General features: G+C 38.2%; 2 protein-coding genes and 1 long non-coding RNA gene across 3 annotated transcripts in view; 1 reads left to right on the forward strand and 2 right to left on the reverse strand.

Moving 5' to 3' along the window:
* Nucleotides 1-13,944, reverse strand: part of tti1 (TELO2 interacting protein 1) — a 31,352-nt gene extending 17,408 nt beyond the window's left edge. Inside the window, exons 1-10 of the mRNA XM_042491944.2 lie at nucleotides 13,799-13,944; nucleotides 11,659-12,398; nucleotides 9,849-10,186; nucleotides 9,484-9,760; nucleotides 8,379-8,556; nucleotides 7,186-7,478; nucleotides 3,884-4,300; nucleotides 1,536-1,695; nucleotides 571-738; nucleotides 187-338 (exon numbers count right to left, since the gene is read on the reverse strand). Coding sequence (XP_042347878.2) covers nucleotides 187-338; nucleotides 571-738; nucleotides 1,536-1,695; nucleotides 3,884-4,300; nucleotides 7,186-7,478; nucleotides 8,379-8,556; nucleotides 9,484-9,760; nucleotides 9,849-10,186; nucleotides 11,659-12,384 — 2,709 coding nt within the window. The 5' untranslated portion in view covers nucleotides 12,385-12,398; nucleotides 13,799-13,944. The remainder of the gene's footprint in view (nucleotides 1-186; nucleotides 339-570; nucleotides 739-1,535; nucleotides 1,696-3,883; nucleotides 4,301-7,185; nucleotides 7,479-8,378; nucleotides 8,557-9,483; nucleotides 9,761-9,848; nucleotides 10,187-11,658; nucleotides 12,399-13,798) is intronic.
* Nucleotides 13,945-14,872: 928 nt separating this feature from the next.
* Nucleotides 14,873-23,111, forward strand: zgpat (zinc finger, CCCH-type with G patch domain). The gene is made up of 7 exons (XM_042491800.2): nucleotides 14,873-15,041; nucleotides 16,008-16,671; nucleotides 17,668-17,801; nucleotides 18,047-18,205; nucleotides 18,420-18,542; nucleotides 20,927-21,341; nucleotides 22,671-23,111. The coding sequence occupies exons 2-7, from the start codon at nucleotides 16,064-16,066 to the stop codon at nucleotides 22,807-22,809; spliced, it is 1,578 nt and encodes a 525-aa protein (XP_042347734.2). The 5' UTR covers nucleotides 14,873-15,041; nucleotides 16,008-16,063; the 3' UTR covers nucleotides 22,810-23,111.
* LOC148188775 (uncharacterized) lies at nucleotides 21,258-27,434 on the reverse strand. Its single transcript, XR_015777562.1, has 3 exons — nucleotides 26,088-27,434; nucleotides 23,575-23,659; nucleotides 21,258-21,395 (listed from the first exon to the last, which is right to left on the reverse strand). It is a non-coding gene; the product is annotated as an uncharacterized LOC148188775 (long non-coding RNA).
* Nucleotides 27,435-27,896: the final 462 nt, after the last annotated feature.

Consider the following 27,896-nt stretch of genomic DNA (forward strand, 5'->3'; position numbering starts at 1 on the left):
TTTAATTTGACAAAAGAAACTCTACAGGGAACCTTTAGTCTTTTTAAAGTCTTTTAGGTACCTTTAGGTTGTTCCACAAAAAAACAGCCATCACAGTGTAAAGACAGTTTATTTCTACAATATCGACAGGTTTCTCACAAGAGTGATTAATTTAAACCAACCCTCCCCTCACACTGAAGATAGTACCTTGAGTCGGAGCCTGAGGCTGGGGTCGGACAGCAGATGAATGCAGCGTTCCATAACATCTTTAGTGATGCTGAGGTGGGAGGGAAGTTCTGCCTTCACATCAGGACCACCGATATCTTCCACATCCTCATGCTCCATGGGCGGAGGGACTTCTGGAGAGACGGTGATGGACCGATAGATGATGTATTATTGATCGACTCGGCACAAACCCAATGTTGTTATTGGCTCTTATATTAAATACTTTGTTTTTTATACTGTATTTTAATAACCCAGTTCCCTACTGATAAGTTTCATCCAATAAAACCTCTACAACAATATGAAACCTACATAACAATGAAATATAATTTCCTGTTTTGTTCTCATAGAGACACCATGTTGTATTACCGAGGTCGTCAGTGTCATCCTCCTCTATTCCAATGCCCTCTGCCAGCTCTTTCTGTTTGCGGAGATCCAGCAGGAACTGGCAGATGTTAAAGACTTCCTTGTCAGAGGAGGTCTGCTTGGGTCTGGCAGACTTGCTGGTCCGATCACACACGGAGGGAAACCACCTCACTAAAGGACACACAACAACAAGAGCTTGCAGTGAGGTGTGTGATGCATACATGGTAATGCACAAGTTTGGGGGTTTTTTTTCACCATTTTAGCACAGGGTTCCTATAGTTTAAGGAAAGTTAGATTTAAGACTTTTTGAGACTATTTTAACAACTCAAAATGAAATTTAAGACTACTTTTACATTACATTACTTTTTAGAGTGAAACGTGTGGAAAACAGTGAACAAATTTAACTAAAGAAGTATTCATTTCTTGACACGTATTCATTTTTTATTTGATTGGATGTCATAAATATAGGAGTATTGTTGGTTTCTCTATAAAGACGAGGCATTAAAGTTGTTGAATTATTTTAAAAAAGAGATATAACAAAATATTTTGAGATTTTACACTGCAACCTCAGAAAAAATAAATAAATTTGATATATATATATATATATATATATATATATATATATATATATATATATATATATATATATATATATATATATATATATACACACACATATATATTAATATCCCTCCAATGTTATTGCATTTTTAAGACTTAAGAAGCCTTATATATACATTTATAAATTTAATGACTTTTGAGACATTTTAGGGATATGCTGGAACCCTGTTGCACCTCTTCTCAAAGATCACCTGCAAATTATCCTTTAACTGGATTGAATACTGAAGTGTGAATGTTGTGGTAGAGTCACATGAGCAATTATCTCAATGTTGCAGTGTTGCCTGTTATCCCTTTTCACCCACACCACATATGATTGATGAGTTGACGTCACTTTAAAAAAATCTCACCCAGTGCCTTCATGAGCGCGTGTAGCACCGAGCAGAAAAGAGCAGCTGTGTGATCGTAGCTGAGATCCAGAGCCATCAGCACATCCTGAACGATGTCCCCGACCAGCGGCAGCAAGCTGCAGTCTGAGTGAGTCAACATCACTGTCAACACCCGCGGAGCCTGGCCAACAGAGCGGGAATATGATGAAATACATGTTCAGGGCCCTGCAAACCCATTTACAGTATTCAAGTGAGTTATAAACCTGGGTTCCTACAGCTTAAAGCAAGATAGATTTTAGACTTTTAAAAACTTTTTTTAATGCCACCACCATGTTAAGTTTATGATTAATTTTCTAATAACCAAAATTGAAGGACAATTTCATTTTGCCCAAATGTTTTTTTGGAACATAAAACATGGCTTTTGTTGTCCAGTGAAAAAGTTTGATTATCTACATCAAAAGTTGGTAAAAAACAACTCTTTTTAGAGTGGAGCACATGGAAGACAATGACCATATTATATAATCGTAAGGCATCTATTTGGTGTACCAACAGAGGTGGGAAATATCTGCCATTTCTGGCCTGTTTTCTGGACGATTTTATGTTTCTCAATCTTCATGTGAGATTGCACCGCTCGGATTCCCATCATGACCAGTTACCAATTATATTAAAAATATGCAATGCAACATCAGAAAAAAAACATCTCAGAAAATCCTAATACCCATGTCTGAGCATTTTTAAGACTTTTGAGAATTTTATTTTCGTGAATTTAATAACAATTAAGGCCTTATATTTAGATTAATTAATTAAGTACCTTTTAATATTTTTTAAGGATCTGCGGGAGCCCTCTTGTAAACCACAGAGGTGTGGACTCGTGACTTGGACCAGAGTTGAACTTGAGTCATGAATCTGGTGACTTCAGGCTTGACTTGACACAATCAGACTCAACTTTTAACACCAATAACTTGGGATCTCATGTGACGTTTGGCTTTGACTTTGGAATGACTTGATAAATTCCTCACACCCAGAGATGAAATAAAGTGTTGTTAAAAAAATTGTGTATACTTTGAGTATAGCAGTGTGACAGCAGCCAGTCTCACTGAGCTAAAAAGAGGTAAAGGTGCCTAGGCAGTGCAGGCCGGTGGACAGACAACAGACGATTCCTCAGATTATTGCATTCAGATGTGAAACCTCTGAGGTAGTCAGCAAAAAATGGATGGCAACATACAAAACATTCATCTTAAGAGTTAAAAATGACTGTAACTGTGTCACAAAACATGCCCTAAGATACTAAATCTGATCATTCTGCTCTGTATTTAACCCTTAGGGACTGTTAATCTTTTCATCTCTAGTTCAGCTCCTACAATAAGTCTTAAATACACTGTGTAAAAACAATTGTCACATTCATACTGATTAGTGCAAAAATTGCAATTTTTTTATCCCACAGCCATCAAAGCATAAAAAATATGCACTTCTTGGTGTCATTCTGGGCTTTTGCTTTGAAATTTCTCATTTTTACTATTTTCTACCTGATGACATAATTTTCACCATATTTGGCATATGGAGAAAATACATGCTATTTCCACTCGGTGCAATCAATCAGGCTGTGATAATCAAAAAAGTCTACTTTGTATGTAGTATATAGAAAATAATTTATTTCTTCCCCTCTACAAAAAGTGTCATCATGACAAAAACACGGAGTGTAATGGGTTAAAATTCTGTAAATTAATGAAAACGTGATATTTATGGGTAGGACTGATGTTGGTAAAAAATCAGTGAGAGGGAGGAGAGAGCAGAGAGGTATTCAGTTGGTTGCAATCTGTAACCTCACTGCTAGACATCACTAAATCCTTCATTCTGGTCCTTTAATGACCAAGAGTTGTGATAGCTGATTAGTTATTAAAGTCATTTATCAAAATAAAAAATAAATCCAAATATTCACTTCTTGGTAAATTAAATCTTTGTGTTTTGGACTTTTGGTTGAACAAAACATGCTATTTTAAGATGTCACTTTGGGCTCTGAGAACTTATAACATTTTTTTATTGACTAAGTGATTGATCTGTTTAACAAAAATAAAACTGATAAATTGTCAAACTGTCCCCGCCCATATCTGCACATGCACAGTCTGAACATATTGTGATAAAATCTATTAAATGCACAACATTTTCTTAAAATTTTTTGTTATATTTCTACTTTAAAATGGTGATAAGATCCTACTGCCTCAGATTAGTGATTTTTTTTTTCTGTACACATCTCTTGCTTTCTGAAATTGTCTTAAAAACTGTTGGCTCTATTTTGTTAGTTCTTAATTTTCCTCATTTTCGGGTGCTACTGTACATTCTAACAAAATGCCACAATGTGCCAATGTTACCTGTGGATGCTGGCTGAGTCTCTGCAGGTTCAGTGAAATGTCATTGAGCAGGTAGTCAGAGTTCTCATTGATCAGCTCCTTGAGAGACGGGTAACCACAGGCCTTACTGATGTCCCACATAGAGCCCAGCGCTGTCTGGCTGACCAGCAACGTCTCCTCTCCGGCTTTCTCCAGTACGGGGTACAGCGATGTCATCAAAATGGGCCGAAAGTCCGGCCCCAGCGCCTGAGCAAAGCAGGCGATGCCCTCGAGCTGGATACACAGCTGCCAGATGTTGCTGTTGAGCTGGTGGATTGTGGAGGTGGACGGTGAGGAAGATGTGGTGCCAAAAGAAGAAGGAATCACTTGGAGAGAGTTTGCTTGAGTGTTGCTATTATTACTGTTGGATATGGAGAGGAGCCTGGAGGAGCTGAGCAGCTACAGACAGACAAAAGACAAATGTCATTATCATCCATCATACAGTTTGTCTCACACAGTTCTACAGTGTTGTACTTTATACACATTAAAGGGTTAATATACAGATGATACATTTACATTTTGACACATGAGCAGACAGCTGCATTTATGCCTGATTGTACATGTGGACATATTATTTTTATGAGGAGGAAAAACAACAAAGTTGAGGAAAAGTGGAGAGGGAACCAGAAATAAGACTGAATTTCATATCAGTGCTTGTATGAGAAAATAAAGCTCAGTTTAAAAGTAAACTGAAACAAACTTCACAGAGTACATTTAATTTTACTAAAGACATTTTTCATAGTACCTTAACTTTTACAAAGTAACGTGATACTGTTAATTTATCTTTAACCTAATGAAGAAAAAAAAACACTCTCAGGGAACCTTTCATTTGACAACAACAAACTATACAGTGCACCATTAATTTAACAAGACAGATTTAAATCTTTAAGGAACCTTTGCTTTAACCCCCCAAAAATCTACATGGTACCTTTAAAAAATGAAAAACAAAACCTCTACATTGCACCAACAAAAAAACCCTCTACTTGGTACCTTTAGATTAACAAAAAATAAACTCCTCAAGGCAGCTTTAATTTGACCAAAAATCTCTACAGGGTACGTTTGATCAACAAAAACTCCAAAGGGCACCTTTAATTTAACAAAAATAAATCTACTGAGTACCTTTAATTTGACAAAAACTGAACTCTTTAAGGTAGCTTAATTTGGCAAAAAAACTACAGGATACCTTTGACCCCCCAAACCCTCAAAATGGTACCTTTAATTCATACAAGTAATTGACAAAACAAACAAACAAACAAACAAACAACAAAACTGTACAGGGTAGCTTGAATTTGACAAAAAATTAAAAAAAAACTCTACAGGGAACCTTTGACAAAAAATGAAGAAAAAAAATTAAAAAGCTGTTTTTAAAACTCATGCAGTGTAGCTTTGATTTAACAAAAAAAACTCTACAGGCTATGTTTACTTAAAAAAAGAAAAAGAAAAAAAACTCCACAACTAAGAAATATCACCACATCCCAACACTTAATGCAATATACTGTAAAAAAAAAAAAAATCAGTAATGGCTGCTCATGTCCAAAACTCATAAAACCCTAAACCTTTACACAATGATTGTAGCTCACATCCGCCATCAGTAGCAACGTGCTCCCCTGCTGGATCCATACAGAGAGTAACAACACTGGCTGTATGCCCTTTTCCTATATAACGATCACTGTCAACACTGATACACAGGTGAGACTGAGCGTGTATACCATGTTGGTATTTATGCCACATTCCTTTTATGAATGTAACTACTTTGACTCGAGGGAGGACCAACGTCTCTACAGTGGCTAAACCTTCCCTCTATCTACTGTAGATTTCTGTGCTTGGAATCCTTTTTTATTTCACGGTGTGCCTCTGGGCACACATTTTAGCTGACAAAGAGACACTGAAAGTTTATCTACAAACTAACACAGCTCTGCCAGTGTTTTAAGTTCTGTGCTGCTTGGAGGCTCTGAGATATTTTCTCTGCCTGTCAGCTCAATAGTCCAGCCTGGAAAGTTTTAGAGCAGTTACTTAAAACCCTGGAACCCTCTGCTCAGTCTGTCGAGGCAGAAGAGCAGACAGCGGTCAGTCCAAGGCCGTGATGTGAGCGCAGTGTGGGTATGTTTCTTTGTTTGGAATTAAGTGATGTGACTGTGATCGAGTTTAAATGCAGAAAGAGTTGTGCATTATGAGCTGAACACAGGAGCCTTGATTAGAAAATGTTCACAGAATACAAAATGAGATGTAAAATTTTTAAATCAAAGTACCACTTCCTCATTCATCAGAAAATCGTTTTACAAAGAGCTGGATCATCTATTACTGGTGATGATCATTCGCAGAGAGTTTGCTGATCAGTTAATTTAGCAGATAATGATGCAATATTCATAGCCTGTAAGGAAATCCAATTATAAACCTTCAGGGACATTAAAGGAGCAGCTGAGGTTTTGGGAAATGCACTTATTTTCTTTCTTGACCAGAGTTAGATGAGAAGATTTATACCATTCTCATGTCTCTATGGTAAATATGGAGCTTCAGCAAGCAACCAGTTAGCTTAGCTTAGCATAAAGACCAGAAACAGGGAAACAGCTAACCTGGCTCTATCTAAAAGTAACAACATCCACCTAGAGTGGTTCGAATTTTGCATCGGTGCCAGAATATGGAGCTGCCTTTATTGAAATCAATGGGACGGGCACGGCAAATCACACTCAACACATCAAATCTTTGACATTTCATCTTTGACTAAGAAAATCTTGAATTAAATACATTTATAAAATATTATGTGATGTTGACTGACGTTTTTTTCCTTATCTCAATGTGCAGCTTTGTTTTCGTTGCTAAATGGTTAACCTTATAGATACTACTTATGCTAATTGGAATACTACTACTATTAATGCAAATTCCTGCAAGGGGAAAACAGGCTTTAAACTGTAATCAATGAACGGGTGAATTAGCAATGAAACATGTTTATTTCTGCTGTAAATTTGGCATTTTAGCATGGCTGTCTACAGGGATTGACGTGTACTTGAAGCCAGCCTCAGGTGGCCATTAGAGGAACTGCACTTTTTGGCTTTGTTGGTATTTGTCAGCCCTGCAGGTTGCTGCTTGCTACAGACACAAAAGTGGTTTCAAAAAGCCTATTTCAGAAAATGCAGGACTATACCTTAAATTATTCAATAAAAAGTGAAAATCAAAAGTTAAAGTTTTGTCATGTGAAATGAAACCAAACCAATATTAAACTGTAACAAAGTCAAATCCTTATTCAGGACAAAATATCAAAGCTGAAGGGCTGAAACTGTCCTCACCTGCTGGTCCTGCCGGTCTCTGTCCGTCTCCTCACTGACAGTAATCAAGTGCCAGTTGTTCAGACTGGTGTACTCCTCCATTATGGAGACCACTGCCACTTTAAGGTCTTCCTGGGTGGCAGAGTGTCCCCGAACTCGACTGTCCAAACCCTGACCCTTTGTTGCCACGGCGATGCCTGCGGCACCCCTGACAATCTCATTTAGCACCATGGCAGCCTGCTTTCTGTACGCTGACGACTGTTGGTACAGATCCAGAAAGTGATCTGTCAGTAGGTAAATGTTGCCATAGTAACCTGAAGACAGACAGAGGGAAAGTTACTTGTTATATCTTTTGGGGGGGTGTCAAAGAAAATGTCAAATGTAAATCTTTAAACAAAATATGTGGCCAACTCCTTTCTAACCCTTAGGGACTATTTGGCGCATTTTACAGGTTTCCATTCTTCATTTCTTGATAATGTTGGCTGTGTATATGCATATGGCATAAATGTTGGCAAGTTAGTGTATTTTTGTTTAATCTTGGAAATTCCAGCTCAGCTCCTACAATAAAATACACTGTGTAAACAATATTGTTACATTCATACTGTTAAACGCAAGACATGCGACACTGAAAGCCATTTAGACTGCAATTTTTGATACCACAGCATTCAGTCATTCCAGTCTATTGCCTCAGAATTAGTCATTTTAGTATTTTCCATGATGACGTCTTTTTTTTTATACCATATTTGGCACATGGTACGTTATTCCCACTAGGAACACTGTCACAATCAGTGTTGCTGCAAATTACTGACATATCTCAGGCAGTGATCATTAAAAAACAAAAACAAAAAATCTATTTTGTATGTATTATACTTAAAATAAATCACTTTTTGTTTTTTTTGTTTTTTTCATCTAAAATCATAGTGGCATCATGACAAAAAAAATGCCATTTAACTGGTTAAAATTCTGAAAATGAATGAATTTTTTATATTTCTGATTAGGACTGATGTTGGGTAAAAATTAACACAGTGGAAGTAAAAAATCATATTAATGTATAATAATTTTTGTGCGCAGAGTGATACGAGTTTGTGTAATATTAAAGCGGGCCCTATTTGAGACTAAAGTCAAGAACTTATGTCTGCAGAAGAATAATAAATTTACTGCAGATGATTTTGATACAGTCTATCCCTTCAGTTCATATCAAACAGCGCTCATACCTAATGTTCGACAGATCTCCGTGAGCACAGAGTAGATCTTGTCATCTGTGAAGTAGAGGAAATGCTTCCTCTGTATGTGAGCAGTGAAAGAATCAGGCGAGCCTGAATTCGTCTCTAAGGGAGCAGCGAAACTCCTTTCCTCCACAATGCGAACATCCATCACATCCAGCTCCAGCACCTGTGGGCACACACGACAATTTGTTGTGCTTTTAATTATTTGTGATTAACAGCTGTAGCTGGAACCGTTTTTAAAAATTACCTTCTGGCTTATTATCCTGTTCTGCTTCTAGTGGCATTTTCAAGCGAAAAGCATTGAGCGAAAACAACTGAAACTAGACAGTGCTGATCAGATGAATCAAGATTCTGTTATTGCATTGCCTATTTCTCACCTCAAATGGATTCAGAAACATATTTTAGTATACTGTTTGCTGTTAAAATGAGAAACGTTGTGACCAAGCCGCCATGTTGAAAACAGTCGGGCCAAAACGAAGCACCAGCACCACCCAGCAGCCGGGTTGTAAATGTGCTTATTTTACAGCTAAACAGTAAAATTTGTTCCTGATATTGTTTCTTAATTTTTAATCATTCTGATTTACTTGACTTAATTTGATAGAAAACACACACGGAAACTTTTAAAAGGCGACTGTGGGGGCTTATTAGATATTATAATAAAGGGGGAAAAATTCCAAAAATTAGGCATTTTAAAAAACAAAAGTTACAAGACAATTACCTGAAAATAAGCAAAAAAAGAAAAGTAAAAACCAAAAACAAACAAGAAAATGACCTGTGAAAAGTGCAGAAAATTGAAAAAAATATGTGTAATTTTTAATTATAAAGTTATACTGATTATGAATGTAGTTTTTCGGGCATCTTCCCCTATTTTGTGATTATTTTCTAATAGTTCTTTTTTTCAGGTAATTTTCTTTTCATTCAATTTTCACCTTTTAATTTCTTACTATCAGTTGAACATGTCTTGCTAAGTTGGTCTTTTTTTCTCCATGCTTTTTTAAAAAAGCATGGGGAAAAATAGCTTGGGAGAGGCATCTGAACACAGCACAAGAAAACAGATGTGGTTAAAACCACTGATCTGACACGGTGACATTACCTGCATCAAGGCTTTGGAAATCCTCTCGAGATGTGCAGCTGAGTTCAGTACCACAGAGACCAGCGGCCCCAGGACTTTTAAATAACCCAGAAACACGTTGAGGACAAACAGCTTCTTTTTGTCGTCAGAGGTCCTCATCAGTCTGGGCAGGGAGGTGGCCAGAGAGTGGAGATTCTCTGAGAGCACGTCAGTGAAAGTCTGAGCACCGCTGCTGTTTTTATCACTGCTGCTACAGCTCTGATTCCTCTGTGAGACCTCCTTGAGAACAGCTTCACACCTACAGGAGAGGACAGGGTTCATTTTACATCTTATCAGGTAATCTGGCCTTTAATATCATTTTTCTTCACAAAAAAGTCAGATTTAACCTCTGTGTGACTCTGGGCTCCTCATCATTGACTGCCCCGACCAGAGCCTCCAGTAGCAGCCCAACACACTCTCCCAGTGACTGGCTGCACCTGGCCAGCAGGTGGTCGTCCAGCTCCACCAGCTCCAGTCTGACCCTCCAGTGTTGGTGAGCCGATGTGCAGGAGATGATCTTCTTCAGGAGCACAGACAGTTTCCCCGCCGTGCTCTTCACCCACTCTGCTGTCCGATGCACCATCAGCTGGGCGATTCTCCCCAGCTCTGGTGACGGGGTCTTCACAGCCTCACTGGACTGAAGCTGGGAGTCTTCCATGACAAGCCCCACGGTCCTCGACCACACCTGAGTGACAATAAGAGTGAAAAGTGACGATTGCGTGGCAAAGATTAATCATCGCATTCACTTTGGGCCAAACATGGGCAGAACTGTTTTCTTTGCGCTCATCTATGTCGTTAATTTGCCATCACCTTGCGCCTACGAACTTTCATCCTATTCTATTAGAGTTTCAGTTGTATGGCGAAAATACAAATCTATATACAGATCTATATACTCTGTAAATTTGGCTAGGTACACCTTTTTTATTTTCATGCATCTTTCAGTGTTCAAATTACTACCAGGACTGTTTATTTATCCAAACAATTTAAACTCAGAAATGAAACACACAAAGGTTTAAATAAAATGATACAAGGATGTTTTTTGTAGACACATATGAAGAATTACATTCAATAAATTGAATTAAATTGAATACTATGTTTTGCTTTAAATACTGTATGTGTCAGAGGAAAAGCCTTTTAAGCAGTATACTGCCTCTCAAGGCACACTCACTGCCCTGTTTTATTAAACAATATACAGTATATTTCTAATATATGGTGTGATGATGAGCAGAAAATTTGAAGAAATATTCACCCACAAAAGAACCGGTTTTATATCAGTTATTCACCACAGGTTACCTTTGAATTTGTGAAGAAATTTTGTTTTTCTTGCATGCCTCCAATGAGAATGCAGAATCCAAAAAAGGCCGACATTGTTCATGAACTGAAGTAAAGGGAGGTTACACAGCAGCAAAACCGTATCTAAACTATATCCATTTACAAACTCTAACACAGCTAGTGCGGTATAATTCAAGTCTCATTTATCCAGTGTATATGCTCAGCACATCCTTAACACATGATTTTCTACTAAAACATAACTACACATTTACGCCTAGAAGTAGCACGACCTGAGCATACCCAGGCCCGCTACTCACATATGCATGAGACCGTTTTTGTTGACGTGTTTTACAACTGGATAAAAGAGACTTGGATTATACTGCAGGAGTTGTGTGAGAGTGTGTGAATAGATGTTTTGATATAGTTTTGCTGGAGTGAAAGAGCAGCAGTATCACACAGTGAGTAACTGATGAACAAATGGTCATTTTGAAGGTGAAGTGCTGAATCAATTAATTATTTCAGATTTATTCATTTAAAACTCCAAACATTCATTTGTTTTAGCTCAATTCACTGCTTCCTCTGTATTATTATTGAGAATTGAACATTTTAAAGTGTTGAACTTTGTGTTCAGACCAAAAAAAGCAAAATGTAGACGTCACCTTGACTCTCGGCGACTTGTAAAAGCCATTTTGTTTACTATTTTATGGTCAGTAAATAACAGACATAAATATGTGCATTTCTAGATGATAATTAGGGGTTTTCATTATTTATTTATTTATCTGTAGATTATCTTCTTGATAAATCAATTAATCAAATGGTGAGAAATGTTCACCACAACTCTCTAGAGCTCAAAGGGGCAAATATTCAAACACAGAGATATATTACCTTGATGGCGCTGACTGTGACTGCGTGGCCTTGTCTCAGATCTCCTGTGATGACCCTGGCTACAGCCACAGTGATGCCAGGTAGGAATGAAGCCATGGTGCTGCCTATAGCACATCTCTCCTCTGAAGATGGGACTACATGCTCCTGAGTGCAGTCACACTGCAGAGTCAAAGCCTGAAGGCACTTCAACGCTGCTGCCTGTACGTCTCGAGACTTCTCCTTCTCTGCTAAAGCCAGCAGCAGCGAAACGGCAGCTCCCAACCCGGGCAGCATCATCGGCTCAAAGAGCTTGAAGACTATATCGCCATAAGCAGCGTGAAGCAGTGAGTCCAGGCACCTCAGCACAGCCGATTTCAGCTCCTCGGATGTGTCTGCAGGTTTTCCAGGATCGGCTGGAGAGCACAGGCAGAGGCAGAGCTCTGAGAGGAGGTCACGGAGGGTCTCCCAGCTCTGGACACAAGTGTTCTCCAGGACGTGGCTCATGGCCTCAGCCACTGCCTGCACCAGTTTGTCCTTCTTGGGCCCAGGGACTTTAAGGACGAAGCGAAGAGGGAAGAGGATGTACTCCTGGAGCTGCTGCAGTGTGACATCGTTGACGTCTTTTAACTGGGCGCTCAGCGTCTCCACGTTGGTCACGGTGGGTTCTCGGGTGAGGAGGACACAGGCCGGGCGCAGGTAGGCAAATGCGATCTTTGGATCACTGATCTGAGCCATGACTGGAGGCATGACAGCAGGGGTCACTGTGAGAGGGTGCAGAGAGACAAACAACAGATGCAGAAGTAAGAAAAAGGAAACTCAAGTACTATAGAATAAACTGTAATTAATATATTCTTATAGGTAAAATAATACAATTTTTTACTTTGAGATTAAATCTGTAAAGCTCAACTGCCATTTATAGGGATTCACAATAATATCGGCACATCATTGGTATCGGCAGATATTGACTTTAAAATGAAATAGCGGTTTCAGCCAACATTTCTGATGATATCACAAACCAATAAATGTCTTTATACTGACAAAGGGATCACGATGAATGAATGTTAAATACATCGAAAAGCAATGTGTTTCATGTCTCCATCTGCAGGTGAGCATTCATGATTAGGGCATATATAATAAAATTTTAATTCCACCACAGAAGAGATGATGATCACTACAATTAGGTGGTGATAAAAACTGATGTATTATTATAGGTATCGGTTATTGGCCAAAAATCCAATATTGTGCATCCCCAGCCATTTTTTTTTAGGTTATAAATCCCTATTACTTTTCAGCTAGTCTTTCTTTTATTTTGACAACTTACAAATTTCACCTGCTTTGACGTTGCCAATTTTTGACATGGTCACTACCTGGTCTTTGCAGGAAAACTAAAAACGTAATTGTACGTCCTAAAACAGTTTGGTCAAACATCAAGAACACAAACTGCATCATGTCTGAAGGTTGACACTCCTCTCTGTGGTAACGGTGCTATTTTCTGCCTTACACCTTACCAGTGGTGTTTTGTTTTTTGCCCCGATCATCTTAATTACTTACTACAAGAAAGGGAAGGAAGAAGGAAGGGAAGGAGTCATTTAGTTAAATTTCTTTCAAGAGCATGAGGAGAAGGCAACGAACAACTTAACAAAACATGACCCAAAATGTAGCTAAAACTCAGTGAAAATGGTACAATAAAGTTAGCTGAGAATTTGCCAGAAAAGATAAAACAAAACTCAACGTAAAAAAGACCATAAAAAGTGTGGGGGGGAAAGTATTTATTGTATTTTTTATACATAATATAAATTATTCGATTTTTAAATCTAGTTTTCCAGAAGTTTATTTCATTTTGGGGGGAAAATTTTCTAATATTTCCACTTATGCTTTTTCAACTATGCAATGTCTGCTGCGAAAAAGGTCTATTTACTAAACCGCCTGACAGTATTACCGTTTTTTTGTCAAGCTGCTGTTCTAAATTGCCTGATACTCCGCGCCGACATTCCGTTTTTAGGTTAAATGTACCAACAGCAGGCAGATAAAAGTTACTGCAACATTTCGATGCAGTAACGGCGAAGCCTCCTAGCATCGATGTGCTCTTTAGTTATCTTAGCTGCTAGCCTCCAGCAGGCTGCTAAAGATGCACTGTGGCGACAACAAACATGTAACTAACCTTCATATTAGTACACACGTTGAGTGGAGCCACTGAGCGAAGCAAAAACAACACAAAAATATGTTTCATCTTTACAGAAACAAACAAATCTCACGCTGGGGAAGTAACTGAACTCAAGCGCCACGTGACGTCATTATTCTGCGACGACACACACAGTGCACGTGAGTAAAAGAACTTCCGGTTTTGTCGCGTTATCGTCAAAATAAAACAACATAAAGTTTTTCTATGAAAAAGAAAAATCTGGAATACTCAATTATTAAAAATAAATCCCAAATCTCAATGGTTAAAGGTTATTTAATGTAGAAAAGTGAAGACCGTCTCATGTTTGCTTTGTTTTTACTTCGTGCTGTAGCAGTATTGGGAAGAAACTAGTTAAATGTAATAATTTGATAAAATAACAAAAATATTATTGTAACCAGTAACTGTGGAAAAAATGTTATTAAATAACAGTTACTATTAAAAAATTGTGGTGGTGGTGGTGGTGGTGGTGGGGGGGGGGGTACATCTGAATATATAGAATATAATATGACATGACAATTATGTTGCATCTTTTTGCTCTGCAGGAATACCTTTTTTGCATACTACATGATTTAAAAAATGCAATAACGCTAAAAAATGTTTTTAGCGTTATTGCCCAGTTTAAAATATTTGCCAGCAAAGAAATCATTATGTAATAAATGACATTACTTTGATGAAGTAATTAAAATAATTACATTACTTTTTTGACAGGGTATCCAGTAATTTAACATACTGCATCTTTTTGCTCTGTAGAATACCTTTTTTTGACATAGCCTGTTTCTGGACTTTTTTTGCTTTTCATGCCATGTTTAAAACATTCGTCAGAAAATAAATGAAAAAGTCTTCAAACGTAATGTTACATTACTTTAAAAAAGTAATTAAAATAGTTACATTACTTATTACTTTTTAACCGAGTAACTTGTAGTTTTTAACCAATTACATTCCAGAAGTAACTGTCCCAACAGTGGTGCTGTCAGCAGGTGATCAAAACCATCCAATATATGCTGATTATTTTACTTTGAAAGAAAGTTTTCAACACAGTAGTCCAGCGTTGATTCTGCTGCGAGCTTGATACTGAATCTGTTGAACCGGTGTGTGTTGTGACTGCTGCTGCTGTGAATTTGGCTTCTTGAATTACTTAATTTGTTAACGTAGAACAAATTTTTATGGCTGTCACTTTTTCCGTCGGTGCTTTTGATGTCAGACAGGAAGCCTAAATACTGAGGTAATGCCAGTGTTATTACAATCAGTTGTAAAAGTCACGTTAGCTTAAACACAGCTAACATTTAGCTAAAACTAGCATCGATATAAATCTGGGTTAGCGGTTTGTAGTTAGGTTAAAACTTGTTGGTTGTGTTAATGGTACCTAATCACAAATACGAGAGGTTTATGAACCTTACAGATTAGCTTCTATAACATACAGGTGGTACACGATATAACGCTGCTTGTTATCACGGTAAAATGTAAAACATAAAGCACTGGTAACTTTATTTCCTAAATCTCTGATCACTGTCATTTTCTCTTTTGTTGTTTCATTCCAAACTCAGTCTTCCAATTTATTGTTTTTTTTTTAAATATATACACAGCCACTCAAATGTGACTTAAAATGAGACACAAAAAGGATATTTGTGTTCTCCTGTGAAAACAATAGAACTGCATTTTTCAGGAGTGTAGCTCAGACAGTTACTCGATTCCACTTTGACCTGCAGAAACCTGAGCAAATTAGCTTGATTTCTTTTAAAAAGATTGGAATATGGAGAAAAACTACAAAAGAAGAAGTTACCCCCCAAAAAATCAAAAAAACAAAACCAAAAAGTCGTGAAAAGTACAAAAAAAACCCACTTGTAATAAATAAATTAAATATATTAATAACATGGTAATGCCCTGGAAACAGCGCTGTCAATGTATACAAATTTGTAATATAATTTTAACTATGTAATTATGATAATTATAGTTTTTCCCTCACTATTTTCATTTTCCCCTTTTCCCCTTCTATATCTATTTTTTTTCTTGCAATTTGTGGAAAATTTCTTACCAAGTCACTCAATGCCCTTTTTCTTATGTTTTTGACAGAGATCGCACCAATTTGCTCTAGGTTCAGAAGGTTTAAAGGCGTCTGAAAGCGGCACAAGAAAAGAGATGTCGCTTAGGGTTTCAAAGGGTTAAATCAACCAATCTTCTTTTCCCTCAGGTGTCTTGGAGGCTTGATGCTGTCCGCTCCTGCCCTGTCCTGTGCTAAGTGTCATTATGGATGAAGAAACCCTTGAGGCGGCCATCAGTACCTATGGTGCCCAGCTGCAGCAGGTGGAGACAGCCTTGTCAGCTGGCCTGGACCCTTCCCAGCAGTCAGACCTGCTCAAACTGAAAGAAGACCTCAGCCAGCTGATAGAGCTCACAGAGGCCAGCCTGGTGTCCGTCAAAAAGAGTCGCCTCCTGGCCAGCCTCGAGGACAGTAACAGTGGACTGCAGGCGAACAGCTCAGGGGCGGCAGCAGACACAAATGGTACAAACGGCGGTTTGGACGATGAGTTTGCTGCTTTCTACTCTACGCTGGGGGAGTCATCGGGGAGTAGCTCTGATGCTAGAGAGAAGGACAATGAGGAGGAAGGTGGGGTAGAGGATGGTGAAGACGAGGAGGAAGAAGAAGAAGATGCACTCAGTGGTACCAAAGTAAGAGCACCGTACCGGACAACGTGGGGGACACTGGAGTATCACAATGCCATGGTGGTGGGGGCAGAACCGCCAGATGGAGAAGAGGCACAAGTAAGAGTGCTGTACGTCTACCCCACCCAGAGGTCTATGAAACCCTGTCCATTCTACTTAGAGGACAAGTGTCGATTCCTGGATAATTGCAGGTAAGGCACCAACGTTTTTGTCTATTTTTAACTTACAACAGCAAAATGCTGTATTAACTCAACCCTCTGAGACATGGATCGACATCAGTGTTGTTGTGCTGCATTCAGACGCCTCTCACAAGCATTTAAACCTCTAAACCTTCTGCAAATTGGTTTGTTTTCTTTCAAAAACATGGAAAAAAGGCAGCGACTTGCCCTAAAATGTTACACCAATTTAAAAAAAGAAAAAAAATAAGTAAAAGGTGATAAGAAAACAATCTATAAAAGTAGCTTTCAAAAAAGATTGGGAATAGATATAAAATGACCAAATAACTAGAAAAAAATGTCAAGAAAATTTTTGAAATCATATTTAAAATTCGGTAACAGCAAATAATTATTTAATTGTTATTATTTATATTTATTATTTTCCTATTATTTTATTTAAGCTTTTTTTCAGGTCATTTCCTGTTTTTGTTCTTCTACTTTTCGTTGTGCGAATTTCAGGGGTTGTTTTTAGTTTCTTGCTAATTCTGGGTCATTTCTCGTTAAGTTGCTCCATGCCTTCTTTCCATGTTCAAGCCAATTTTCTCAGGTTTTAAAGGGTTAACTTACCCACATCTGCCATTTCTGCAATAGCAGATATCATCCAGCAAGTGTCACCAATTGTCCACATGATGCAGGCTTTATCCTGTCCACAGCTTTAGAATACAGCCTAAAATATTCTGTGAAACATTGTCTTCTTCGCACCTTTATCTTATAATTTATAATCACTCTCCATGTCATCTATTGATCTGCTGAACCTGAAAGAATATCTAAAGAGGGTGACAGTAGAGATTTTTGATGACTCATGACTGTCTAACTACTGCTTCTGAGTGTTTACACTCTTGACAACAATAAATCAGGACAGCTGTGTTTTTTAGTTTAGCACAGAGCCTCTGTGGGCCACATTAATCCCTCACTTATTTTATGTCAACTCCTATGAATCTCAGCTCTGTCCGTCCCCCTTTTTTATCAAAGGTTTTCCCACGGTGAAGTGGTGTGCGTGTCAGAGCTCAGAGAGTTCCTTGAGTTTGACCTCAGTAACCTCGAAGAAGGCTCGTCCTGCTTGGCTCGACATGAGGACGGCATCTGGTACCCGGCCAAAATTAAAGGTATTCTGTTGACGGGGCAAGTTCTTAGAGTTTGAAAGTAAACTCAGACAGTTTGGGCAATGAGGTCATGCTAAGTTGACTAAATGATGTCATCTTGTCAAAACATGTAGTAGATACATTGCCAGAAAATCTTCAGCGATTCATCTAAATAGAAATGCACAAAGTAATAAAAAGACAGAGGTAAGAAGAAATGTTTCCATTTCACTTGAGTGTTTTGCTGACTCAAGTGTTCTCTCCACTTGTAGAAATTGACAGTGGTTTCTACACCGTGAAGTTTGACTCACTGCTGCTAAAAGATGTCGTGGTCGAGGCCGACTGCATCATCCCGCCTTTGAGAGAAGACGACCCGCTCTCCTCCGACTCTGACCTGGACGACACAGGAGAAGATGCGGCTTATGCGAAAGGTGTTTATGGATATGTGCCGTCATCCCCTTGTCATCCAAATTTGAGCTCATTGAAGAAATCTTGCAGAATTTAAAATGTGACTTGGGTGTATTACATAGAACTTTAATTAATAGCCTTGTATTCCATTCTGCATGCTAGTAAAGATTTTAATCGTTTTGAAAGTTGTTTGACAAAGTAATTAACAGTTTTTGTTTTTCACTTGTTACCCAACAGTTCTGGACTCTGCTGCAGATTCCACAGAAACATTGAACAGTGCGAATTTCGGCGGCTGGGAGGCACATACGAGAGGCATCGGATCCAAGCTTATGCTCAAAATGGGCTATGAATATGGGAAAGGTAACAAGTTTAACATAACATTAAAGCCATTTTAGGTTCTAAATAATGCTCTGCACAGATCAAATCAGTAATTTGTGATCTGCTTAAATGAATGAATGACTTTATTCCACACATGTACTTATTTATTAATTATTTAACACGCTTTTCATTCTTCATTTTTTGATTATATTGGCTGTGTTCATGCATATGGTATAAATTGGTGTATTTTTGATAAATCTTAGAATTTCCAGTTCAGCTCCTACAATAAGTCTAAAACACACTGTGTAAACAAAATTGTGACATTCATACTGTTAAGTGCAAAACATTTTCTATTGAAACCCATTCAAACTGTAATTTTTGATCCCGCAGCCACCAAAGCATAAAAACATGCATTGCATTATTTCTGAGTCATCCCAGGCTGTGATAATCAAGAAAAATCTACTTTCCATGTAGTATATGGAAAATAATTCCTTTTTTGTGTTTTTTTTAATGTAAAAACATAATGTCACCATGACAAAAATGTAGCATTTAAAGGGTAGAAATTCTAAAAATGATTGAATATTTTATATTTATGATTGGAACTGATGTTGGTTAAAATAAATTAAATGAAAGTAGAAAATCATATTAATGTATAATATTGCTAACAGTACTGCAGTACACTCCATACAAATGTGTCAGCAGTATTTTAAGAGGCGATAACATCCATTTCACATCAGTTTTATATCCTCTTTGTCACACCCATGCTAAAGATTTACAACAAACTTAGTGCCACAGTTGTATTGTCCTCTTATAGAAACCAGCTCATATTCTCCTTATGGTCACACGTTTCTCGGGGGTTCTTACTGCCACAAAAACATGTATACAAGATTTCCAAAATCCTTCAGCCTCTGCCCTTGACCAAAACATTAGCCTCAGAGTTTGAGTTGATCCCTGGCCTCTGCACTGATGCTGCCAGCTGCAACTACATAGTTATGACAAGTCAAATGTGGAGGACAGATTTCACCATGGGCATTATTTTAGTATGCAGAGTAGTTTTGTACAAATCCACAAAACCTCTGGGGAATAGGTGTTGAACCAAGAAAAAAATAACAGTATCTGCACACTGGAATCACAGCCTTCAACAAAATGACTAATTTCACTATCACTGACTTATTGATCCCCCATGATCTCGATCTTTTGGTGTAAGGCGGTCATAAAACTCAGTCCAAGCTCTCTTTAGTTCGTCTTTTTCTTTTCATGACATTCTGCCAAAATCATACATGTTAGATATTATCAGAAGTTTTTAGTCTTGGCTCATGCAAATACTGAAGTTCAATGATGTGAACATTATCGACTACCGATAGGTGTGATCTGTCTCGTTTAAAACACAAAGCAGCAAACCGAGTAAGAACACAAACAAATCTTGGTTCTCTTGGACTGTGGAAAGGGAGGAGAAACTGAGCTGTTGAGTGAGCAAGAGTCAGTATTTAATTTGGCTTGTATCTGATCCAACAACCAGCACTTATTTTAGTGGGAAATCTTAATTTTTGAAGTGGTTGGCCTCTCAATCTCACGGTCTCCTCCCACTAAAATAACACTGCTAACCAACTGATACGATACGATACGATACGATACGATACGATACGATACGATACGATACGATACGATACGATACGATACTCAGTGTTGAGTCCAAGAAAAATTGAGGCTAGTTGCAAGTAGAGGCAACAAAATACACAATGTTGAGTTTGTACACAGTTGCAGTTTCTTTGTGGATTATATTGATGCTGAATATACAAGAACACTGTCGACATATGACGCCTTTTATCTTTTGTTTCTTGAGTTATGCGTTTTTGCAGAAACATATAAGGAATTGTTAATATGCCATATTTCTTAAAGGGGGTTTTGTGTAATATTCTCCACTAAGAGCAAAATGGAAATATTTTCTAAAGGAAACTAACATTGTCTTTAGATGTGTCAGACTTTAGTCTTTTCAAAAGTCTTTTCAAAGTCTTGTAGTGAATGGTAGGCATTGGTTGAGTGACATTATAATTATCTAATCACATTCATATATGCCAGGACATCTTTATGACAAGGCAAATAATAAAAAGAACATTAATGTATGATTCAAATAGGTCTTGTACAAACTTTCAATCAGTGAGTTTCAGAAGATACAATAAAACTATCAGTCATTTCATTTAAGTAAGAAGGTGGGTGTTGTAAGTGACAAGACACTAGAGTGTAACAAGAGTCATTAAAAAGAATAAATAACGTGTCAAATATTCATTAAAGTATAACCTAACTCTAACTTTCAAATGTGTTTAAATCTAATATGTTGCCAAGAGTTGGTTTTGTGCACTTGCCTTTTGCTCTCCTCTGATAAGAACACGCGTTCCTCGTCCTCACTCGTCACTTTCGTTTTTCAGGCTTAGGAAAGATGCAGGAGGGTCGAGTAGAGCCGATCATGGCAGTGGTCCTCCCCAAAGGCAAGTCCTTGGACGAGTGTGCTGAGCTCACCCAGAGACGCGCCCACAGCAAGGCAGCTAAAGATGGAACACAAACAGGCCGCCCAAAGAAGCGCAGGAAGCCTCGGGTCGCCACCGGAGAGCGCCATACCGTCTTTGACTTTCTCAACCACAAGCTGGGAAGCAAGAGAGGTGATCCTGGTGAGGGGGGTGCTGCTGTTGGACCGGCGGCAGCGACTGGGGTGGAGGCTTACAGAGGAGGGAAAAGCACCAAGAGGACACTGAATGTGAGGCTGTTCCAGGCTGCAGAGAGGGTGTCCCAGACTGAGAGGGAGATCCAAAAACTGACAGAGTCACTCAGCAGGAAGACAGGCAGGTCAGTACTGGCACCTGTGTATGTTCGCTCTGTCTTACACGTCCAATCTGACTTCTGTGAAGGTGGGGAACAAAGCCAAGACGTCAGTAATTGGAGTTCATATGGTCATGACAAACCTGGAAAAGTCGTGGAGTTTACAAATATTTATAGGCCTGGAAAAGTTATAGAGCAGGAATTATACCCTGAAGGTCCTGGAGAAGTCATAGAAATCTGTTTCACAAGTCTGTTTAATAACACATGTTCAAGGACCATCAGAAATTCGAAAATCAAACAATAATTTCTGTTTTTGTGGTTTCTGGCAGTGATTAATAGTGTCATTTTGGTGATTTTGAAAGAAAACATGCCAACCAAACCCACAGGCCTGCAGGTTTGGCATGCTTTCTTTAAAAAAAAAAAAAAAAATCATCCCAATTTTTTAAAGGAAAAAAAAAAAACACCAAAATGTTTTCTTTAATCATCAAAACATTTTTAGGATTTTTTTTTTTCAAAAACACTGAAATGTTTTTTTTTAAATCAACATTTTTAATGAAAAAAATCACCAATTTTTTTTCTTTTAACATAGCCAAAAATAAATCCAAATGTGTTCTTCAAAAATCACAAAAAGCCAAAAGGTTTCTTTTAAATTTGCAAAAGATTTTAAAGAAAAAATGGCTAAAATTTTCAATATAACATGCCTTCCAAAAGTTTGGGGCAATGTTTTCTTTAGAAATATGTGGTAAAATAAATAGAAAGTACAAACATTTAAAGTTGTTTGCCCCTTCCCGAAGCCAAAATACCTCCCCCATAAATAACATACAGTCCCTTAGTTACATTTAAATATTGGCTCTGATCCTGTTCTGAATTAATTATTTTTTAAAATAATATTTATTTTATAAATCAATTACATAGTAATAACGAGGAGTATTGATGGTCTTTAAAATTTGCCTCAAAGTCATGGAAAAATCCTGGAAATGTATTGGTTAAAAATGTGTTAAAAAAAAAACCTGAGTTATAATCACTTAATTCCGCTGTAATTCTGTCTCCCCGTACACACTCAGCAGCTGTCATCTTTTACAGAATACAGGCACATTAGCAATCGCATTCACATAAACGTACACAACTGCACAACTATAATTTATGGTAAAATATGAGCACAATAGCTGCTAACTGGCTATGAAGCTCCCATCAAGAAGGCTTGTGGGAGTTGTGTAAAAATGTAAATAACATGCAAAGATTCGATGTTAGACTTTCGTTTCCGTGGCCACATCATTCTGGAAAGTGCCCCTATAGCCAGCTTGTCTCCGCGTCTCTTCTCACTTCCTAATCCGTTTGTTATTTGTGTGTGCAAAGGGACGCATCCATAGTGAAGCAGCTGGAAGAGAAGCTGTCAGCGGCCCGCCGGCTGCTGGCCCAGCAGAAAGCCCAGGAGCTGTCCATCCAGAGAGAGCACAAGAAGGCTGACACACACAAGAAGATGACTGAGTTTTAGGCTCCGTTCTCTCAAAGACTTGGAGGATAAAGGGAAGCGCTGCCTGCCTGATATGAACTTTTGTCCCTTTCCTGTTGTCAGTTACTTGCTACACATTTTTTTCAAAAGACATTTTTTAGCATTATTCTCACAGGCATTATGGATTGGAGCTGACAGTGATGCCCATTTTATGCAGAATGCAGCATTTGCTGAATCCTCTCTGCTTTTCATTTTATTTTCAGGGACTGAGCAGTTCAGTTGTTTGGTTTTAAATTGTTCACTTCACAATAATGTTACAAACTAAATTTAATTTGTGATGAGCATTTTGTCTCCTTACTTTTCTTCATCAGCGCTAAAAAACGGTGTTTGGAGAACCTACTGGGCATTTATCTTTCTTTTTACACCTTCACACAACTACACTCCAATGTAAGGAAATGTTTCTCTAACCACAGAATTATTAATGTCGTCTTTGTTAGATTTTTCTTGGAGAGGTTTCAGTAATTCTGGCCAGAGGCGGCTCAGGTGGTTAGAGTGGTAGCTATACAACGACTTGGCTTTCTGACTGATTTTTAAATTACATCCTCCAGAGTTGGGAGACCTTTACACAGTTTTGAAGTGAAGCCCCTCCATACGCCCACGCCTCTTACCTGCTCATACGCAGTATCTTTGAAGCTACGACCATCGCCTCTGTGTTAAATAATGAATTTGGTGAGCAGCTTGTCTGCTCGTAGATTGGACACACATTGTCTGTAGGCGGTGGGTGTTTTGGGTGTTGACTGCGTCTACCTTGCTGCCTTCCAGTAAAGGTTTAGGTCCTGATGTTAGGTCAGTGAAAGTGAGGTCTTCATCCTTCTTCTGGCCAATTTCTATTCTGAATGTGATAAAGAATAATAACAGGGCAAAATAAATAAAACAAAACTGTATTTGCTGAATATGTTTAAGAGGACAGTTTACCCCAAAATCAAAAATCCGCATTTTTACTCTTACCTGTAGGTATTTATCACTGACTGCATTTAGATGCACATTAATGTTTCACTTTTGTTAAAAATATGACAATATTATGAGTTTCATTCAGATTATGTAAACAGCAGTATTCTGAGTTAAGCCTTTTTTTACAAATGTAGAAACTAAAAACTCACGCCTAATGAATGTTTTCCCAGAGATGGTTTCTGTCACTGAAGGTAGTTCTCATCACCCTGACATTTTTTCAAGCGACCTTTTTTACGATAAGTTCGGTTTTAATGTATTATTCACTTCTACAAAAAGGGGATTTTCTGCCATGATTGACAGCTGTGACAGCCAATCCATGCACTAGCATTCCATGGGGCTGCTCGCCATTGGTCGGACTGGTGTTTTGGGAGGAACTCCCTCGCCACAGGTATAGTTACTGCGCAGACTCCAGCTCTCAGTGATATCGCCAGTGAAAGATGTCAGCGGCCATATCCCAGATATTTTTGCTTTACTTGAGCATAACAGGGCTGAGTAGGGGCGTGCTGTCCAACTTTATATACAGTTTATGGACAATGCCCATAGACCCCTATGTTAAAATGCCCAACATAACAGCTGAAATAAACATGTTAAAACACAGCCCGCCCCTAACCCAAAAAGAGGTTTTGGTCTCGACAGTTTATCTCAAAATCCTGATAACTGTAGAAAGAAAACTGTCCAAAAACAAAACCGCTCACAAAAAAATCTGTGAATGAATTTGAATAACCGGGTCATGATTTCTGGAAAGGGACTTTGATGGTAGGTTTATGAAATGTATATTTCATACATTCAATATCTCCAACACTTGGCAACTTACAAAACAATCTAGGCTGATTAATGGCACTATAGTTAAAAGGGAAATTTTTCACTATTCTCTTTTTTAAAAAATAAGTGCTTTCTAATAAAATCAGCCCAGCTGAAATATGCTGAAGTTCATGAAACTCCACAACAGACAGCTAGGAAAGTGGTGACAATCAGCAAAGTCGCAGCAATGGCATTGTCCCTAAGGGGAAAAAGATAGTAAATACCTCTTGTTAAAGCAATAAGCGGGGAGATACAGTGCGGTTTGTAAGCCCTCCCTGAAGTCTCTGGATGGACTCTGGCAGATCAGAGGGCAGCCGCACATGCAGGACTCATGAACCCTCCACTTGGTATCCTGAGGGAAGCCCCACTTGCACTCTGATCTGTTGAGTGGCAGCACTTTTAGATTGCTGGTGACTGCAGGGATCACACTGAAATTGCTGATCGTTTGGGAAAAATGGCAAAATGCAGCATGTGTGTTGATTTAATGGGATCCCTCGAGGGTCTGTGCTTCACGCTTTACCCCATTTATGAGCTCTCTGAGGGTATTGCTGCCCAGCCAACAGACTTACTATATATGTGTGTGTGTGTGTGTGTGTTCAGCTTTAGGTGTGTTGTCTACATCTTTGGCCGTTTGTATGCACTGCACACTCCTGCAGACGTCTGTGTCGTGTATGGATTCGGACTGGGCTATTAGGGGAGTTTTGGCTGCTAATCGCCACTTACCAGAGCCTGGATTATGTGATTAAGGAGATGTGATGGGAAAATTGATTGGATGGCCACCTTGACAGATGTTTTACTTAAGCTGTCCAGTTGAGGGGCCCCAGGCTACAGAGGATGACCTATGAATGTGAAGAGTAGGTTGAGCTTTCTAGTGTTATCCTGGCTCCCTTTGGTGCAAATCTGCAGTGTGAAATAGGCTCACCAAACTGGATCACATGTCCGCTGAAATAATCTCAGACTCAAAAAAACAACAACACAAAAACACAAAAACCTGCACACAGCAGGGACAATAGCTGTCATTACTATTGTACAATAATTTTCTAATCATTAGTAACTATATTTCTCTCGTTTTTTTTATCAGTGACTAAATTCAACAAATATATAATGTGAATCAACTGTCGTCTAAACACAAAACAGAAAAGCAGTTTAAAAATGATCAAATATGAATATAAATGCATTCACATCTTACAGACACTTCATTTTTCGTGAACAGCCTCAGTAAATTATCTCTCACTATTTGCCCTTATAAAACGGAAACAATGGAGTCCGCAGTGTCTCGCGTGACTCAAAGACAACTCCTTTTAACATCCTTCTCTACTGCAAACAACAATAAAACTCTAAAAATAATTTCTACACTAGCTTAAAAATATCTCTGACTGGTTTATGGTACTCTTAAGGCGGAGAAACCTAACACAAAATAAGGTAGTGGCCCAAACTGGCAACACAATATTGACTTTTATACATGGCTAATCGCTAGTTTACCATGCTAACTAAGTAAATCAGCTCACCAGAGATTGGCAGATTCAGAATAATTCCCAAACAGGCACATCAACGGCAAAACCGTCTTCCGGTCTCATTCCCAAAAATATGATTAAAAGAAAATTAAACTAGGTGTTTTATATAACCCTTACACCAGCAGTCTCTCTCCATCTCAGAGGGCCTCATTCACTATGTGCCTAGAAACGTTGTTACTCTATATGCATAAAACAAGTGCGCTTACAGAATTACCGTCAGTTTCTTGACATGCGCACCAATCAGAATCAGTCTAAATTGGCAGGCTCGCGCCAGCTGTCTGCAATCAGTATGCTGCCACGCGCCCATTTCTCCTTATAAGGAAATCCGTTTCCCCATTGACGTATCATGGAGAAAGCGGTGAAGTTAGGTTCAATATCACATCTTAATACCTGCTTGGAGGTAGATCAGAGTCTTATACCCTGCATGCTTATTAACAGGTGACCAGTTAACCAGTTGGCTACAAATGAACATACACTATGCGAATTTTCTATAAAATAAAAACTGGGGCACTCAGTTTTCATGGTTAAATTTTTAAAATTAATAACTGATGAGGAAAGGGTATCAGTTTCATAGTTATTTAACACATTTCACCAATGCATTAGTAAATTAACTGTTTTAAATATTGTTTGTTAAAGTCTTTTAAAATTATTATGGCATATGTTATGCATTTAGTTAAAAGGTTAGGGTTAACAGGCCATCATTATTTTTTATTGGAAAATATTGATGAATCTCAGATTTGTGCGTGAAAAGTGAGTACACATGGTTTAAGCCAGATTCATGCCTACGCACTGTTTGTGAATGAGGTCCAGTGTTTTGGGTATTTTTTGCCCCTTCTTTTCTACAATTTCAATTGGAAAAAACTGGCATTACGATGTATTAGTGTGGGATCACCAATACTAACTTCACTGGTTCATTTCATGTGGGTTACAAAGGTATCATCGTGTACATATGCAAAATCCTTTTACAGGCTATTTTGAAACAAATCAGCTGGAAAGGTCAAAAAGTCAGCTGAGGACTAGAGTTAGAGGAGGACACAGCATACTAACATAGATAACGTTACCTAAATACAATCAGTGCATACATCCACAGGCAGATATCTCTGACCAGCAGCAGACCAGCGGTACCATCAGCTCCATCGTGGACCAAGCATCTACGTTATTAAATTATAGCACGTCTCCTTGTCTTAATTAATTATCAAAGCCCTGACATATGTATCTGCAAAGACAATCACATAATTCAAATTAGCATTGGAGGTCAATTTTTCATCAAGGTAAATGTAATAACGTGACATTCACTTGTAATTAATAACTTGGTGGAATTTTGCATTGCTTTCTTGACGTCGCCAATATGAGGACCTTTGTGGAGCTCTCCCATCTGATGTACTCTAATTTCTTTGTGCAAGAATTCAATACTGGACCTTTGCATATGAAATCCCCACTGAAAAGGCATGTCTTATCATTTAATGAAAATTAGCTTGTATTTTAATAAAGACCATCTCATTTCATAATTCCATTGACAATATACTACGGTACTGTGCTTCCAGAAAAAACTGGAAGGCCAAATTATTAATGGAAATGAATATCCGTTCATATATGAATCTTTGCATACAGACAAAAGACTAACTTAAACTTGTCTCTTTTATTAAGCTGTGCTTTAACTCATTTGGAGTTGCAACAAAGTGGTACTTTGTATTTTGCTCTATCATTAAGCCTTTCTTCTGCAAATTATGTGCTGCAATCAATGAATAAATACACAGCGCTGCAGGTATTTCACCTTGTTTAGAGTACTGTCTTTCCATTGTT

The sequence above is a fragment of the Plectropomus leopardus genome, chromosome 9 (assembly GCF_026936395.1).
Source record: "Plectropomus leopardus strain MGB_pleo_1.0 chromosome 9, ASM2693639v1, whole genome shotgun sequence".
In the NCBI taxonomy this organism is placed as follows: domain Eukaryota; kingdom Metazoa; phylum Chordata; class Actinopteri; order Perciformes; family Serranidae; genus Plectropomus; species Plectropomus leopardus.